This window comes from Cygnus atratus, chromosome 3 (genome assembly GCF_013377495.2).
Source record: "Cygnus atratus isolate AKBS03 ecotype Queensland, Australia chromosome 3, CAtr_DNAZoo_HiC_assembly, whole genome shotgun sequence".
In the NCBI taxonomy this organism is placed as follows: Eukaryota; Metazoa; Chordata; class Aves; order Anseriformes; family Anatidae; genus Cygnus; species Cygnus atratus.
Window position 1 is genome coordinate 1,998,575 of NC_066364.1, and position 15,558 is coordinate 2,014,132.

At 44.5% G+C, this 15,558-nt stretch overlaps 1 protein-coding gene across 1 annotated transcript in view; it reads left to right on the plus strand.

Annotated features, from left to right (window-relative positions):
- The window catches only part of FZD3 (frizzled class receptor 3), a 56,310-nt gene extending 40,955 nt beyond the window's left edge, over positions 1 to 15,355 (plus strand). The window contains exons 5-7 of the mRNA XM_035563633.2: positions 12,189 to 12,337; positions 14,081 to 14,314; positions 14,963 to 15,355. Of these exons, the coding sequence (XP_035419526.1) occupies positions 12,189 to 12,337; positions 14,081 to 14,314; positions 14,963 to 15,176 (597 nt within the window). The 3' untranslated portion in view covers positions 15,177 to 15,355. The remainder of the gene's footprint in view (positions 1 to 12,188; positions 12,338 to 14,080; positions 14,315 to 14,962) is intronic.
- The last annotated feature ends 203 nt before the right edge of the window (positions 15,356 to 15,558 follow it).

The window sequence follows — 15,558 nt, forward strand, 5'->3', positions numbered from 1 at the left end:
ATTCACTATTTTGCTGAAGGCTGCTTGCCCAAGGAGGTCAGATCTTGCTGCTTTTGAGTTTTCAATTTCACTCAAATTTCTTTATAATAAACGTGTTATATATCTATAGCAGCTTTTAATTCTGATTATTAGGGGAGTGCTCTTTTTCCGCTGATGGTTTTCATGGCTATTAACACGGCAGCAAAACCATGAAGTCAGGAGCTCTGTTTTCTCTGGTTTTGAGGCACCAGTCGTTGGTAACAGTCAGAATTTAATGTTGCAGTACATGCGTTAGCCACCTCAACAAAGATTTAGCTAAAAAATTAAAGGAAATCGCATATAATTTGTGTTGAAAATTCTAAAGAATGATGCGTTCAGTGATGATTATGACTCCCATCACTGGGTTTTGGAGTCGCGCTGAGATCTTGGACAGTGCTGTTGAAATAGCTGTAGACGAGCTTGCAGATAGATCTTTAATTTGGCGTTGACTGTACATTTTGCCAAAATCTCAGCGAATCTAAGTGAATTTCACTCAGGTGGCTTTTGTTGGGCTCTCTGTAGCATCCCTTGACTACTGCAGGGCTCGTCCTGCCAGCCCGGAGACACGAGATTGTGCACCTCTGTGCGCTCAGTCCTGTCCCCATTTGGGTTTCCATCATCTCATTATTTGTTTTCAAGGAATTTCCGAAACTTCAGTCCTGGAAGGTGCTCGCATTGCAATATCGTTGGTCTCAGGGCTAGCAGCTCTGACGGTTATGCCACTAACAATAGTTTTTCTTCTGAAAGCTTCAGCTTTTCAGGAAGATGTAACTCCAGCCACCATCTCCATAGTGCTATGGGATTACGTGTGCAGCCAGCTCAGCTCCACTGTCAGGGTTGTGAGAGGTTTGCTCAGTGCTGTAATGTAATGCAGTTCAGAATACTACCTGTAAGTAGAAAGATATTTAGTAGAAAATAGAAAAATATTTATTCTCTCCATTTTTTTCTAAGCCTGAAATCTTACTAGGACTATACTTAAAAACAACAGATCTATTTTCATGGTGGAATGCAATTAGGTATGTAAATTAAGTTCACCTATAAGACTTGTCCAGATTTCTTGCCGTGCTCTCTCTGTGCCTTGATCTTGTGAAACACCCACTTGGCTTAGCCGTGGCGGGGCTAAATAGCGTGAAAATGCAGAGAAAAGAAAAAAGGCACTCGCACGTTTCAAGTTTGAGTTTTAAATTATTCATGTGAACAAACGGTGCTCCCCAGCATCATCCTTCTCCAATTACTGCTTCTCTGAATCGCTCTGATTCCCAGAAAAGTAAATGCAGCCATAGGGTACGGTACCCAGTATCTCTTCCCAACATCTCTGAAGGCTTGATTTCCACACCAGCTGAGCCTGCTCAAGAATCAGCTGCAGCTTCAAAATACAATTGAAGAACATAAGAATATTTTTTTGGTATAATCTTCTTATATAAATAAGACTATATTTGGGTTTCCTAAAAAAAAGTTTTATTCACATTTGCCATTCATGTTTTATATTCTTAGTAATATGGATTTTTACTTGTTTATGTGTTATTTCCTTATTAATATGAAAATTATGAAATTAGTATATATTAATTTATGAAATTAGTATATATTATCTTTAATGTTGAGTTACGTTAAAATTACTGTGTTGCTCTAAAAATGCTAAGACCAGGGCCATTTCACAACATTTTCACCATAAGAGAGTTGAAGTACGAACCCCAAACTGGAAAGTGCCCAGACTGATAAGCAATATCAAAACTTAGGACGTGTATCATCTGCCAGGAGCAGAACGCTCCCAAAACCAGTGCCAGGGCTCTGAGCAGACTATGCTGCGGCTCCTGGTTGAAATTCAGGATTTGTCTCTCTAAAAATGCGTTATTGTATGTGTTTAACAGCTCAACTTGGGTATCTGAAAGGCTTCCGTCTCCAATCCTGAAGCAGCTATTTTGGGAGAGAACTAAGAGGGGGTTTGTGTAGAAGGAAAGGTTGGACGTGGTGCCTGGGGACGTGGTTCAGTGGTGACATTGGTGGTAGGGCGATGGTTGGACCAGATGAGCTTGGAGGGCTTTTCCAACCTTCATGATTCTATGAAATAGGGCATTAAGAGCTCTTTGTGTTGCACCTGAGAGTAGCTGAGGCTGGAAGGAGCTGCGGGTCCGTCGTGCCAAGCGCCCTGCTCATGTAAATGATCGTTAATATTCCATTCACACTATAATTTGGAAAAGAGTTCCAGACTAACACACGCAGAGTTTCTTGCTGTGGAGAATAAGGGAAATATTTTATAAAACCACGTGCGCTAAAAAATCTATTTGTTCCTTCTCCCCCGAAATTCTATGCTTGTGCTTGAAGCTGTGGTTTGGCTAGTGTTTGTATCTTTGCAAAATTACACTAATCTGTTGCTTCTGGTTTCATCTGCAGCAATTTCACAGCGCGGCAATTACTCACTCAGCACCAGCATTGGAACAAATCGCGCCTCGTGTGCAGCGAGTTTCTTCCGGCACGGCATTATGTGGCTGACTGCATTGTGTTGGCTCCAAAAAGGCTGTAAAAAGAAAACAAGAAAATAAATGAAAAGTAATGAAAGGGTGCCAGAAAGACGGCTCTGTTAGAGCTTGTTTTGGAGGAGGAGGGTGTAAGAGTGTACGTAGCCTTGCAAAAGAAGGGAAGCAGTTAGGGTTTTAGAAACCCAGCTGGACAACGAAAAGAGCTGCTGAGGTCAACTGGCAGTGCTGGCAGGGTGATACCGTGGTTGTGAATTAAACTTAATTGGAAAGGAAAGAATTAGGTGAGAAATTGGAGGCGGGGAGGGGCTCACAACTTCAGGAAGGAGGTGGGTTACAGAATGGCTCGTGTGTCACTGCTGCCTGCTGCAGCTCGGGGCTTGGCCTGACCAAGGATCTTCCTTTCAGCCCATCTTAATGCCAAGTGTTTCTGCTCAGGCAACGGGATTTGGGAGTGGGGATGTGTTCCAAGCTTGGCTGTAGTTAAGGTTGCTGAATTTTGTCTTGCAAGAATTGAATAAGTTTAAGAAAGAGTCTATAATGCCAAAGATTTGAATCCAAATATCTTGTCAGCAGCTGTGTTGACAGAAATCAGATTTTCTGGTTCATTAGATTTCTGGTTTGTTCTGTTTTCCTGACTCTCTGTTTAATTCTAAACTAAGTGCTAATATCTGAAGTCAGAATGCTGTTTGTTTTTCTGAATGGCAACGGTGAGCTTCCAGCCTCTCTGGCCACGGGACAAATTTGCCAAATGCAGACAAACCACCGCAGTGACCCCTCGGTATCCCCGATCCGAGAGGTTTCCCAGTAATTCAGGTAGGCATCTCCTTCATCTTGCCTTAATCTTCAAGCTGTACGGAGCAGAGTGTGGTGGGTGCCAGTAAACCAGCATTTGCTGATAAATCATTGTTTCAGCTCTAAATGCTTTGCCCCATTTTAGCCCATGCCAACCACAACCTCTGTCTTCACATCGCTTTTTGGTGAACACCGAGATTTAAGAAAAAGATATTTGTTTCATCCTGTGCGTTAGACACCTTTGGATGAGTCGTGCCTCGATTTGAAGGGATACCTTGTCATTTTAATCCCTGCCTTAGCCACAGGTCTGCAAGGGGGAAAAAAAAGGGTTCCTTGGAGGTGTTACATCAGCTACAGCTCCCAGGGTGCTCGGGAAAGGGTCTGAAATGACCCAGCGTGAGGAACATGCCCAGGAACTGCGACATGATTCTTTTATTCCAGTGGCAAGAGGAATAAAATGAATAATGAATTGTGCTGGGTGGGGAATTGTTGGATTGTTCTTCTCTCTGCAGAGCATGTCCAACTTCAGCTCATACAACCACAGGAGAAGGAGAGAAGGGACAATTCTCTCATGGTGGTACACTCAAGTAGCCTTACTTTTCTGACGCTTGATGCCTGCCTTTAGTGCTAAGAAACTTGTGATAGCAGTTCCTCGCAAGGGTAAAAAGCAGAAGGCAGGTGCTTGGGCAATCACTCTAATTACAAACCATAGCTAGCACTTAAAAAATTAGTTGCTGTGATTGAATGCTGTCTTCCACTTCAAGATAAAGCCACAAACGACAAGACGTTCCTGATAGTGTTGCTGAGATTCAGCTTTCCCTAGATGGACGGGATGCGCTCCCAGAAGCTGTTTCCTGGAGCCGCAGAACCAGCGTGTCCTGAGGTTGTTGTAAGACAGCAGCAAGATCTTCGCCGAGGTTGTAGCCTCCTGCATTCAAGTGAAATCCTTCTAAAATGCATTGCATTTTAGCTGTACAGTAGAGACAGTCTTCATAAGGATGCATTTTCGGGGCACTTAGATTGAATTCTTGAAAAAAAAAAGTGTTTTAGACGAGTTCAGCACGCTGATATGGATCTGCAGTGCCCGAGCTAACACCTAACTTCTGTGGTGAATAAATTCCCTCCAGAACAGCAGATAGCCCATGACGATGGTAATTTTGCAGCTTTTATTAGTGCCTTATTTATTTATTTACTTTTAGCTTGCGTGAGGTTTCTGAGCTGTTACTGGCCCCAGTCCTGCACAGGGTGATCACTTTGCTTTCATTTCCACCCTGGTTATACAGCCACTCGGTAGTTATTAAGTAATTCTGGAGAAGAGTTTGTAATGCTTTTTCGTAATTGTTCTAACCATTTAATTGTTTTACTGTGAGCCAATGGGCAAAGTAGATGGATGGCGCTTTCATGCCTCTGCAGCTGAGGAAAGCACAGTTGGGAGCAAGAAACAAGGGGCAGCAGTTTTCTCGTGTGATAGCAGCGACCTCGGAAATTCGGCTCTCCAGGCCCTGAATGTTCGTGTTTATTCTGCTCGGAATAGTCTAGATGCCATCTGAGCCATGTGGCTTTTGGTATTTAGAGCCGGAAAAGTTTCCTTTTGTTTCTTTCAGATGCGGGGAAGTCTCCTGATCCTGGTGTGACTGCTTCACCCAGACTTGCACCATTCTGAAGCTGCTGAAGGATGTGCTGGCTTCCTCAGTAGCTCTTAAACGAGGGATAAATCAGCTTAGCCATTACTGTTTTATAGTTGCTTTTAGTTTCTCAATTCTCCTGCTTGTGTTGTCTGGCAGCCAGAATGGTTGCATGGATCCTTGTTTGCTTGTTGGGTGAAACAGGAGAGTTGCAAGATTTTAATAAACTGGGAAAATAATTTTAGTTTGCAGAGAAAAATGCCACTGCATTTTGCTGGGAAATGAGCAGCGTCAGTGTAATATTCTGAATTTCAAAGCAATGACAGTGATGGAAATGGTTATGAAAGCGAGACTGCTGGATCACATTCCCTTTGGTCTTTCCCCCCACTTTTCCTATTCTCAACAAAAGGATGGGTTAATTTGAATTTCATTGCTTTTTATCCTTAGGGAAATATCGAATGATCGGTCTTATTGTGGAACCGTGCCCCAAAGGAGGGGGACAGGTGTTGGGTTTGTGCTTTCACTTCACATGTGCAGCAAGCTCATTAATTTGTGATTTCATACACTGCAGTGGGAAGAGGCCACTGGGCTCTGCCACTAAAAAGCAACCGTGATTGATCGTTCAGGGGCAGGAGGGGAAAATATTCAGAAATTAGTTATATAAGCATCTTAAACGAACAGTGCGCCTACAAAGCGGCATTGTTTTTCCCCGGAGGAATGCCGAAATTGATGTTTTTAACCTCCTTTCCGAACACCTGCTACTGGGAGCTTCGGCGGGGAAACAAAGCGTTGACACCGAGGTCTCGTGCGCACCGAGGGCAGCGCGCCGGCTCGCCGCGGGAGCGGGTCACGGAGCCTCGTTATCACCTGGGCGATCTCCATACCTGGCAGAACTCGTTGGCTGCTCTTCGCTGGGCGAAACAGCGGTACCCGTGCTGCTTGCGGTACATGTCTCAACACAACAACCCCTCTTGCATCTGCATCTCACTGCCTGTTTTTCTTTCCTGTTAGCTGAAAGCCTCTGGAGACCTAGAGCTGCACAGCAAGGCAGATTCAGCTTAGATCCCTACAATCCTGCGTTCACACGGGAACCCACGTGAAGCTTGTTGAGATTTTGTTACCGTGCCTGTGCAGCGGCTGCAGGTTCCGTGTGCAGGCTGCCGCTGAAGGACGACGCCAGCCGAATCTTGCTGGCTCTGCCAAACACCGAGTTGCGTTGCTGGAGTGCGTGAGCCCCTCCTGTGGATGCAGGAAGGCGGTCAGGTACGAGGGAAGGTGGAGCAGCACCACCAGAGTCATCTCTCCTCTTGGAGAGGTTCTCATCTCAAAAGCCATGGCCACTGGCTGCCACTGCTCTGCTATCCCAAGGGAAGGCGGCTCCCGATGTCGAGCGTACCTGCAGGGCAGGCCCTTACCTAGAAAGGAGGGCATTAGCACAGCTCCGTAAGGTCCAGAGGAGAGCTGTGTCTCTAGATGTGTGCCAGTTGAACCATAACAAGGTGTTCTGAAGGCCTCCTGAACGTGATGAAGAGGAGAGCTCAGCTCAAAAGCGATCAACGCTGCCTACGATGCCAAGCGGCCAGCAACAGTGCCAAGTGGGAAACCGAAGAAACAACTGAATTAAATCACTTGGTAGACCTTCAGTTATTTCTGCTGATAACATGTTGTAGACCTATCCAGTAGTATTACTTTGAGGTTTTTTCCTCTTTGGCTGCATCTGCAGCGGAGCTCAATCTGTAAATATTGAAGGGATCGCTTTTCTGAAGTGATTCATGCTTCTCTGTCTGTGCCAAAAAAAGTAATATTTGAGAGCTGCTACATGGAGCAGTGTTTGTAGCTCAAATAGTCGCCCTCTATTTTTAGATGCACAGTGGAACCTTTTATTAGCCTTTCGCAACTTGGATTGCTTACAGAACAAGGCTGAGAGTTGAAGTTGATGCTCGTGCAGATCTGATTTTGAGGGAAATTAGTGTAATGCGTAATCTGTGGTTGACACTGAGCTCCTAAAATTAGGCAGCTAAGGTGAGCTGGATGGTGCTGCAGTTGCAAAGGGTGTTTTGTGAGCAAGTACCCCCTTAGATACCTGCTTCAGAAGCTGAATAACTAAATCCCCTTCCACTGGGGAAGGGTGTGAGGATGTTCCCTGTCCCTGCCTGAAGGGTGGAGGGAAGTAGCATGTTACCATAGGGAAATGACTGCAGTACATCAGCGTCTTGTAACCCAAAAATGTAACGAAGGACACTTTCAACTCTCCTTACTAAAATACTCTTAAATCTCTTCTTGATGCTTACAGCTGCAGTGAGTACATAGCATGCACTTTATAAAGCAGAGCCGAATGGAGACAGGCTGCCTTTGCTGGGCTGGTCAGCGTAGATATCCAGAGGATAACTCCAGGTGTCTTTACTTGGGAAATATTTTGTGTACGAGTTCAGAATAACTATGCAGCAATTGTATTTGAAGGAGTACTTTTAAATGTCGTGGACATCCAGCTGGGTTTTTGGGAGGGTAAAATCAAGTTTCACCAGGGAAGTTTTGAATAAGCTGTATGTTCACTTTTAATTCTCAAAGCCGTGTTTCAGTTTCTTTCTCTCTGTTTAATTACACCAATAGTTTAGCTTTCAGGGATGTTTTTGGAATGAAGTTTGATATTTGTAGCAAACAGTACCAGTGGTGTAGTTTTTGCGCATCTCATAGTTGTTCTCATAAAAGGACTCCCACATTTTCATTCACAACCTCTTACTAGAGAGAGATTTTCTCTGAGAATACAATTTTAAAAGAAAAACTTATTATTCTTGCCATTTCTCAATTCCCAAACTGTATATTCCACTAGACTTCAGTGTCGCAATCCTTTTCCATTCTTAAGTTGAAATACTTCTAGAAGAAAGAACAACAAATATATACAGTTTCTTTATATGTTTCCTAATTTCCTCACTCCTAAGGAGGCATATAAGCCCAAGCAGTGCTTAAAGTGTGCGTGTATTTAAGCTCAAAGACATTTGCTTATATCCTGATTTTTTTTGAAATGCAGATTGAAAGTTCATTAAGTGCCATATAGGCACCATAGACCTGGGTGTCTCAGTTAATTTTCTTCATTTCACCCCAAATTTGGGTGACTTCTCTCTAGCCTCAAATTTGCCAAAGGATTTCTTCAAAGAATTGCCCAAGGTGAACTAACAGGCTGGAGAAGAGGAGAACGTTATCATCTCTGCAGACAGGGAAGGGTCGTCGTCTGCAGCCCCTAGGACTGCACGATATATTATATATTTCCTTCATCATTTTTCTCCAAGAATATAAAGAGAAACTGAGGATCTTGCCCAGTTTTCACTGTCATCTTCATACACGTAGAAGTTGTGTGGCTTGTAAGGGAAGGCGAGATGTTTGGTGGTGCTGGAATTGCTGCCGCTGTTGCCTTGGCTCCGTGGTCCCAGGGACCTGGATGCTCTCAGCAATCGTGCAGATTGCAAGAGGCAAGCTGAGCTTTGGAAGCTGAGCACATATGAAAAATAATTTTAAATTAGAAGTGCTGCTGAAACAGTCTCAGCATTATACTCGCCGTCAGTTGGGATTTACTATAAATAAATACCCTTATTTCTACAACTCTCAGTGCTGTGGTTGGGCAGTAAAGCAGAGCAAGTTAGCAGATGCTTTTGGAGAATGTTTTGCGTTTGACTAAAGGAGTGGGTGAAGTTTGGATGTTCCAGGTCAAATTATAATTTCATGTATCAGGAATATATGTAACCATGTCAAAGTTGGTAATATTTGCATTGTAGGTTGTATTTTTGACTCCTCCCAGATAGCCATGCAGCATAGCAAAAGTGGGAATCCCCTGGGTTTCAGTGGGTGAACACGAGGGAGATCTGTGCAGTTTCCCTGCTGTTCAAAGCCGTGCAACCTGTTCTGTGTTTAATGAAAGAAAACGGCAATGTTTGGGGCTTGGAATGACATCAGGACTTCTTGGAAAGGGGCTCGGAGGCTTTGGGTTTAAGCACCTGATACTTACAGTTTTATATTCCTGGAGTAGTACTTTCAGCTTTGGTTTTTCCTATGTTAATAACTGTAAATGTCTCATAATCCGCAGGTAGAGGTTGTTTAAAGCAGGTGCAGTCACTTCAGTTCTAATGATTTCTGAGTCTAATATGTGCCCCTACTTGAATTGCTGGCTTGGTGCAAAGAAGCTCATGGTCGAGAAACGTGCGCAGTGATGTTTAATAACTTGTTTTGCCAGAGAGCAGGATGTGCTTCCCTGCACCTGAAGGTATTTGTTGTATTTCTTTATTTCTGTTTTTGCCTGGAATTATTTGTAACACCCAGCACAAATATACCAGGCCAGAAGTTTTGACAACAATTGATTTAATACAATATTTTTGTGGGAATAATATATTTTACTTAGTGAAGCAGGGGCTTGTGCTATATTCAGTATGAGCAGTACCGCACATCACAGCGCCTGATGGCTCTGGCACAATGCAGTCAGACTCCATCAAGAAATACAAATGCCCTTTCAGAGCACTGAGCAACTCTGAGCTTTAGTGCTAGAACTGTCATTTTATTCTTAATGCAAGAATTACAATTAAATTCACCTCAGGCAGGCAGGTATTTATGCTGGGGATGGCTTGGCCCAGCAGACAAGCATTATATGTAAATAAAAAAAATTTACCTGAGCATTACCTAGATTAAGAAGTGATGAATTGCACCATTTATTCCACTTAATGCCACATTTGCACGTTATGAAACGAGATAATAAGGTTAATTTTTGAGAGCTTAATTTTGGTGGGTAGTTTTATATTGGGCAATTGTTAATATCTTTTTCTTGGGTGAAACCTCACAGAATGACTACGAAACCACCTAGAAAACTCGTTTTGCACGGTTAAATGGACACAAGCACAGAAAGGTCTGTAGGTTGGCTAAAGATCTACAACTTCAGCATTTTTCCTGGGGCGTAAATTGATGGAAAATATATGGAGCAGTGCTGAGGAAGGAATTGACACGGGGAGGGCCTTGATCCCACTTCACGCAAAGATGAGCTTGGTGAAATACCGTATAATAATGCTCGTGATGCTTCTAAATTAAATTTTGCACCCATTATGAAAGATTGGCATCTAGTTTCTGAAGACCAATATTGACAGTCCTGAATTCTGGTCGTGTTCTGTTCTGCCACGGTTGTGCTGTGTGATTTTGGGTAAGGCACTTAAATTCTCATCAACAGTGGTGATGTTAGTCAAAAATGTGTAGTAACACAATGTGTTACAGCAATGATTGCTGTATTTTTGCTGGCCCATTTTGCTGGCTGAGCAGTGAGGTGCTCTTGTGGTTGGAAACCCGTCACACTCCAGTCTGCTTCTGGTAAACCATCCTGACACAGCGACTATCTAATAAGTTCAGACTTTCAGTTTGAGGGGAAAAAAAAAGGTTATGATATTGTTTTAGGAGCTTGTATATGTGTTTCTACATCAAATATAGGCTCATAGGATCAGGGGGAAGCTCTGGCTGTCGCCATTAACCCCAACATCTTTTGTTAACTACTAACACTCACCCTAAAAAGAAGCCAGGCCCCACAGTTCCTGCTCAGGAGCTATTCCAAAATCCTGCTCCTGTACAGCTAGCATTTCTCCGAGGTTAATGCAGCTGTATTTATTTCCTACTGCTTTCCATTTCATTGTTTCATGCTCTGTAGCAATAATTTTTCTCTCACCTTTGAGCCTTCATAGGCTCAACGTTGTTGCAAGACAGGCTGCCTGTCCCCTGATATCCTGCTGACCTGTCCATGTATCTCCTTGGCTTTCAAGAAAGATGAACTCGAACTGAGTTTCCAGAAGCACACAAAGTATTTCAGTCTCACTCGTACCTTAAGCAGTGATGTTCTAGCTTGGAACAGCTTGTTTGGAATTGTTTTCCGTTTCAAGCAGGCCAGAACCTACCCAAATCGCTCATTTCTATCATCTGTGTTAGCATCAGTCTCAGAGCTGTTGCTTCAGGTACCTGTTGCTGCAAAGAAACCTGATTTTGTGAGTGTCTCCCCACGATTAAACAGCCCCAGACCTTCCTGCCATACTAACCCTAGAGCCATCTGGGTATCTTAGTTATCCTCTTATGTGCCTTCTGCGTTTCCGTTGCGGTGAGAAGAATTTATGTGAAGAGCAGTTGAATTTCCACTCATTAAACATCTTTCCCAGCCAACATTACGCATCGTAAAACCATTCTAGTGGGAACCTTGCACTGCCACCCATTTCTTCAGGTTCCTGCTCGCTGCGGGCAGTCGTGTTGCCCTGCCTGGCTGCTGCCTGTGCTGAGACTTTTGGCTGAAGCCTCGTTTAGGTTTTCTGGTCAGCACTCCCTCAGATGTGGCAAAAAGCAGGGAACCTCCTGCTAGGCCCCAAATCACTCAGCAGCCAGCAGGCGTTTGAGCTCTAGAGGACCTTCCGTGGGCAAAGTGTAAGTAACTGTCCCGCAGAGGCTTACAAAGGGCTAAATTACACCAAAATAAGCCGTTAGTTCCTTCTACAGCCTTCTTTTAAGAAGACCATGGTGTGTTTCAGGCATGCGCTTTAGGTCTTCAAAATTTGTCCTTGAAGGTATTTTGGGGTTGGGTTGTTGACTCAAAAGAGTGCCTCGATGCCTGTTTGGATTAAAACGACTTTCAGCCTTCCTAGAAATAACGTCTTTGGATTTTTTCTTTCCCTTTTCCAAACAACTCATTTTTTGGATGACTATTTGCAAAAATCTTCATCATGAGCTTTTTCAGGTTCAGCTGGTGCCGTCAAATAAAGGGGAGAGGCTGGAGGTTTGCTGGGTCAGTAGGAATCGTGCAGAAGTACCTTGCCGACACCTCGAGTTCCCAAGGGGGGGAAGGCGAGGGTAAAGCCCTCGGGTGAATGGTGAGGAATAAAGGGCCAGTGTTGAACATCCCATGAAGGCTTTCAGTGGGACTCTTTCCCAACAGCATACGTAGCACCTGGTTTTATATAGGTTAATTCTGTCAAAGAAACGAGTCTTCATATCTTGTAGACTAGAAAATATTTCACAAGTTATTCAGGGCGCAGACAAAAGACCAGAAGTACAAATAAAGGCCAAGACCTCACAGCAGCTGAGTCTTTTGTTTCACTCCACAGTGGGCTGTACATCACGTTTGGTCATGCTCTCTAGGGCCACGAAACAGAGGAACCCTGTTGATGTTTACTTTGGCTCAAGGCAGAGACAGTTATTTTAAATGAGTTAATAAACGCAGTAGCGAACTATGATGGTCTGTGTAATGCTCTTTTCTCTCCTTTTCTCTCTGTAGGTCACTCAGATGAGTCGTCCAGATCTGATTCTCTTTCTCATGAAATATCTCATGGCTTTGGTAGTTGGGATACCCTCTGTCTTCTGGGTTGGAAGCAAAAAGACCTGTTTTGAGTGGGCTAGCTTCTTCCATGGACGCAGGAAAAAAGAGTGAGTATTGATATCTAATAGATAAACCAGCTGAGAACGGGCAAATAAACTCCTCTTCCCTCATTGTCCTGATGTAGTATTTTGATCAATCTTTTATGGAGGCAAGGACAGGAGCAGATAGGGTCAGCTTTCTTGGAAGTCTGTCGTTATTTACAGTGGAGCAAGGAAGGACAGGACAAGAAACAGCTCCAAAAAAAACTGAAGAACTGTCACACATTTTGCCATAATTATTTTTTAGTCCCAGAAACCAATTTACATTGTTCTCTCTGTTTTCAAAGTATTTTTTAATGAGAATTAGGTTTTGGTTAAATATTACAACTGCTCTGCCTTATGCCGAGGGGTGCAATTGAAGTTTTCATTTGTGAAGGTACCTATCTGGCCAACTGAATCAGACCTTTAAATTGAAAGTAAACCTAAGTTGTTTTCACCATGATTGCAGTTAAAAGCAATTGTCTCTGCTTTTAATCTTCCCGTGTGCATTAGACGTTAGTGCCAAAGCAGTTTGATAAAATTACAATGAGAATGTGTTATAGCTTCCTGAAGGCTGAAATTAATGTAGACTGAGGTATGGCATAAATTTAGGGACAATCCATTTGGTTATGTAATAGCTGTGGATAGCTGTTCTCGTAATGGTAAATATTGTCTTGTAAGCAGCTGTTTCAAACGAGATCCACACACAGAGCAAGCCTTTAAGTGGTGCAGGATCTGCTCCGTGACTTTGACTTGTCCATCCGTAGCAGAACTGGCCTTGCGCTGAGGTTGAAGGAAAAATACCTCCTGTAGAGTTGGAGCAGAGTTGTATTTATTCAGAAGATAACCCAGTAAGATATGCATGGGGTTAACAACAATTTAATAGGATTTTAAGACATGTACATACATTTAGGTGAGATTTACGTGGAGGTGACATACTCGTTTGGTGGACAGAGGACAGGAATAGAGTTAGCAAAGGCAGAGGAGGCTGTTTAAGAGCACGGTCTTACCTTGGACCTGCAAGAAAATGAGGAGGAGAAGCGGGGCAGATGGAGGAAACTGAACGTGAAAGAGTAATACAGAGAATGCGGGATGAGAGGAAGAAACATCCCCATAAAAAAAAAGAGGACTGCAGGTGTGGTAGCACCTCCTTTCAGCACGCCGTGGTAGAGCAGCCAAGCACGTGTCCCTCTGCCACCCCTTCGCAGCAGGGGATTTCACAACCGAGAGCTGTGGGACTGTAACCGCTGAGCCACGGGCTGCCAGCCAGTTGCTCCTGCCTTATTATATGTGTCGTGCTATATAGCTTGTATTCCAGCTGGTGTTCTCTTCCCGCTGCTGGTTTCAGTCCAGATGTAAAATGCTCACCCGAGGGAGGAAGCCGCTCCTCCTGTTCCTTGAGAGGCAGGTCCCCGGGGAATCGGAGCGTGCTGAGCGTCAGCGCTGTCCCGGGGAGATTCTTGTGACAGTATGTGCAGGCTAAGGCCATAAGCAAACACACTGCAATTACTCTGCGTGTTGAGGCTGGAGGATCAGATACAGGGAGTATGAAGGAGACAAGAACATGAACTTCAGTGAAGTAGCCAAATGCACGGGCGCTTCGAAATTAGGTAAATAGAGCCATTATAATGTAAATAAGCGGTCTGACTTGCCAAGCTGTAAGATTTGACTTGTTCTGCTTGTAAAATGCTTCTGGTGCTGTTGCTGTGATCATTTTCATGCCTCTTATTGCAGCAATTAACATTAACTATTCAAATTGCACGTCTCGTACAGAGTTGTAAATGAGAGTCGTCAAGTGCTGCAAGAGCCGGATTTTGCTCAGTCTCTTCTGAGAGACCCTAATACCCCCATCATCCGCAAGTCCCGGGGCACTTCCACCCAGGGCACCTCCACCCACGCCTCCTCCACCCAGCTGGCGATGATGGATGACCAAAGGAGCAAAGCGGGCAGCGTCCACAGCAAAGTGAGCAGCTACCACGGCAGCCTGCACCGCTCGCGTGATGGCCGGTGCGTTTCCTTCTCTTTAAAGTCTTGTGGAAAGTTGGGCGAGCCTCTGCGAGCCGGGAGGTTGGCCGCTGTGTTGCTAGAACTGGAAGTTCTGCTGGTATTTGCGGTCTCCGATCGCATCTCCTCTCCTTTTTAGTGTCTAGGTTAACAGATAAATCACTGTGACGTTTTCGGAGTCTGTGTCAGTGCCAGTGAATTGTGCAGCCTGCGTTCAGCACTGGGTTTCCTGCAGGCAGTGATCCGTGCTGCACCAAGTGCATGGGAAAACAGAGCTGTCCCAACGTCAGTTTGGCACTTTTGTGTTTGGCTGCGTGTAAATGGATTTGGTTTCTGCGAATAGTCATAGCCCTGCTGAAATAAACAGTACTAAGAGTTACCCACTCCAACTCGAGTAGTGAAGCGTTATAACACCATTTATCATCAAGTATTTACTCACCTAATTATCAATACTCTGCACAGCACTGTGGCAAGAACGGAGCTGCACGAGGAGCTGGAACAACTTGCCTGAGGCTGTATGAGCTAAACGACGGAGCAGGGAAACCTTTCTTCATAAAAGCTGAGGGTTCGTGTGCGTGTGCGCGCACACACACCGAGATTTATTTACATTCTCAGTGCTGCTAACAATTGTCCTCTGTTTTTCCAAATCAGGTACACTCCCTGCAGCTACAGAGGCGTAGAAGAAAGACTACCTCACGGCAGCATGTCACGACTGACTGATCATTCCAGGCACAGCAGTTCCCACCGGCTGAACGAGCAGTCGCGTCACAGCAGCATCAGGGACCTCAGCAGCAACCCAATGACACACATCACACACGGCACCAGCATGAACCGCGTCATCGAAGAGGACGGGACCAGCGCTTGATCGGCTTTTCTGGGGAAGGAGGGCTCGCCGGGGCTGTACGGCTCGCAGTCCGTTCCTCGGCGGCGTGATAATGCTCAGTGGTACCGTGCCCCTCAGCAGGTGCTGATCTTTGCATCAGGAAGCCGAAACGGGCTTCTCCGATTTGAAGCCAGAGTTGTTGTAGTTGCGTCAGAGCTAGAGTGTTCAGCGAGTCTTGAATTACCGAGTAAAAAGCTGGTTGCCTCGTTTGAGCCTACCTGTAGGTAATTATTTATTTGATAACTATTTACCCAGCATTACACCATTGCTGAATTCCTTATTCTTTGTTTAAGAAAAACCTTCCCCTCCCTCTGATGCGTCTGCGTGTCAGTAGGTGTCACCCTTGAAATCTCCCTGACAGGGC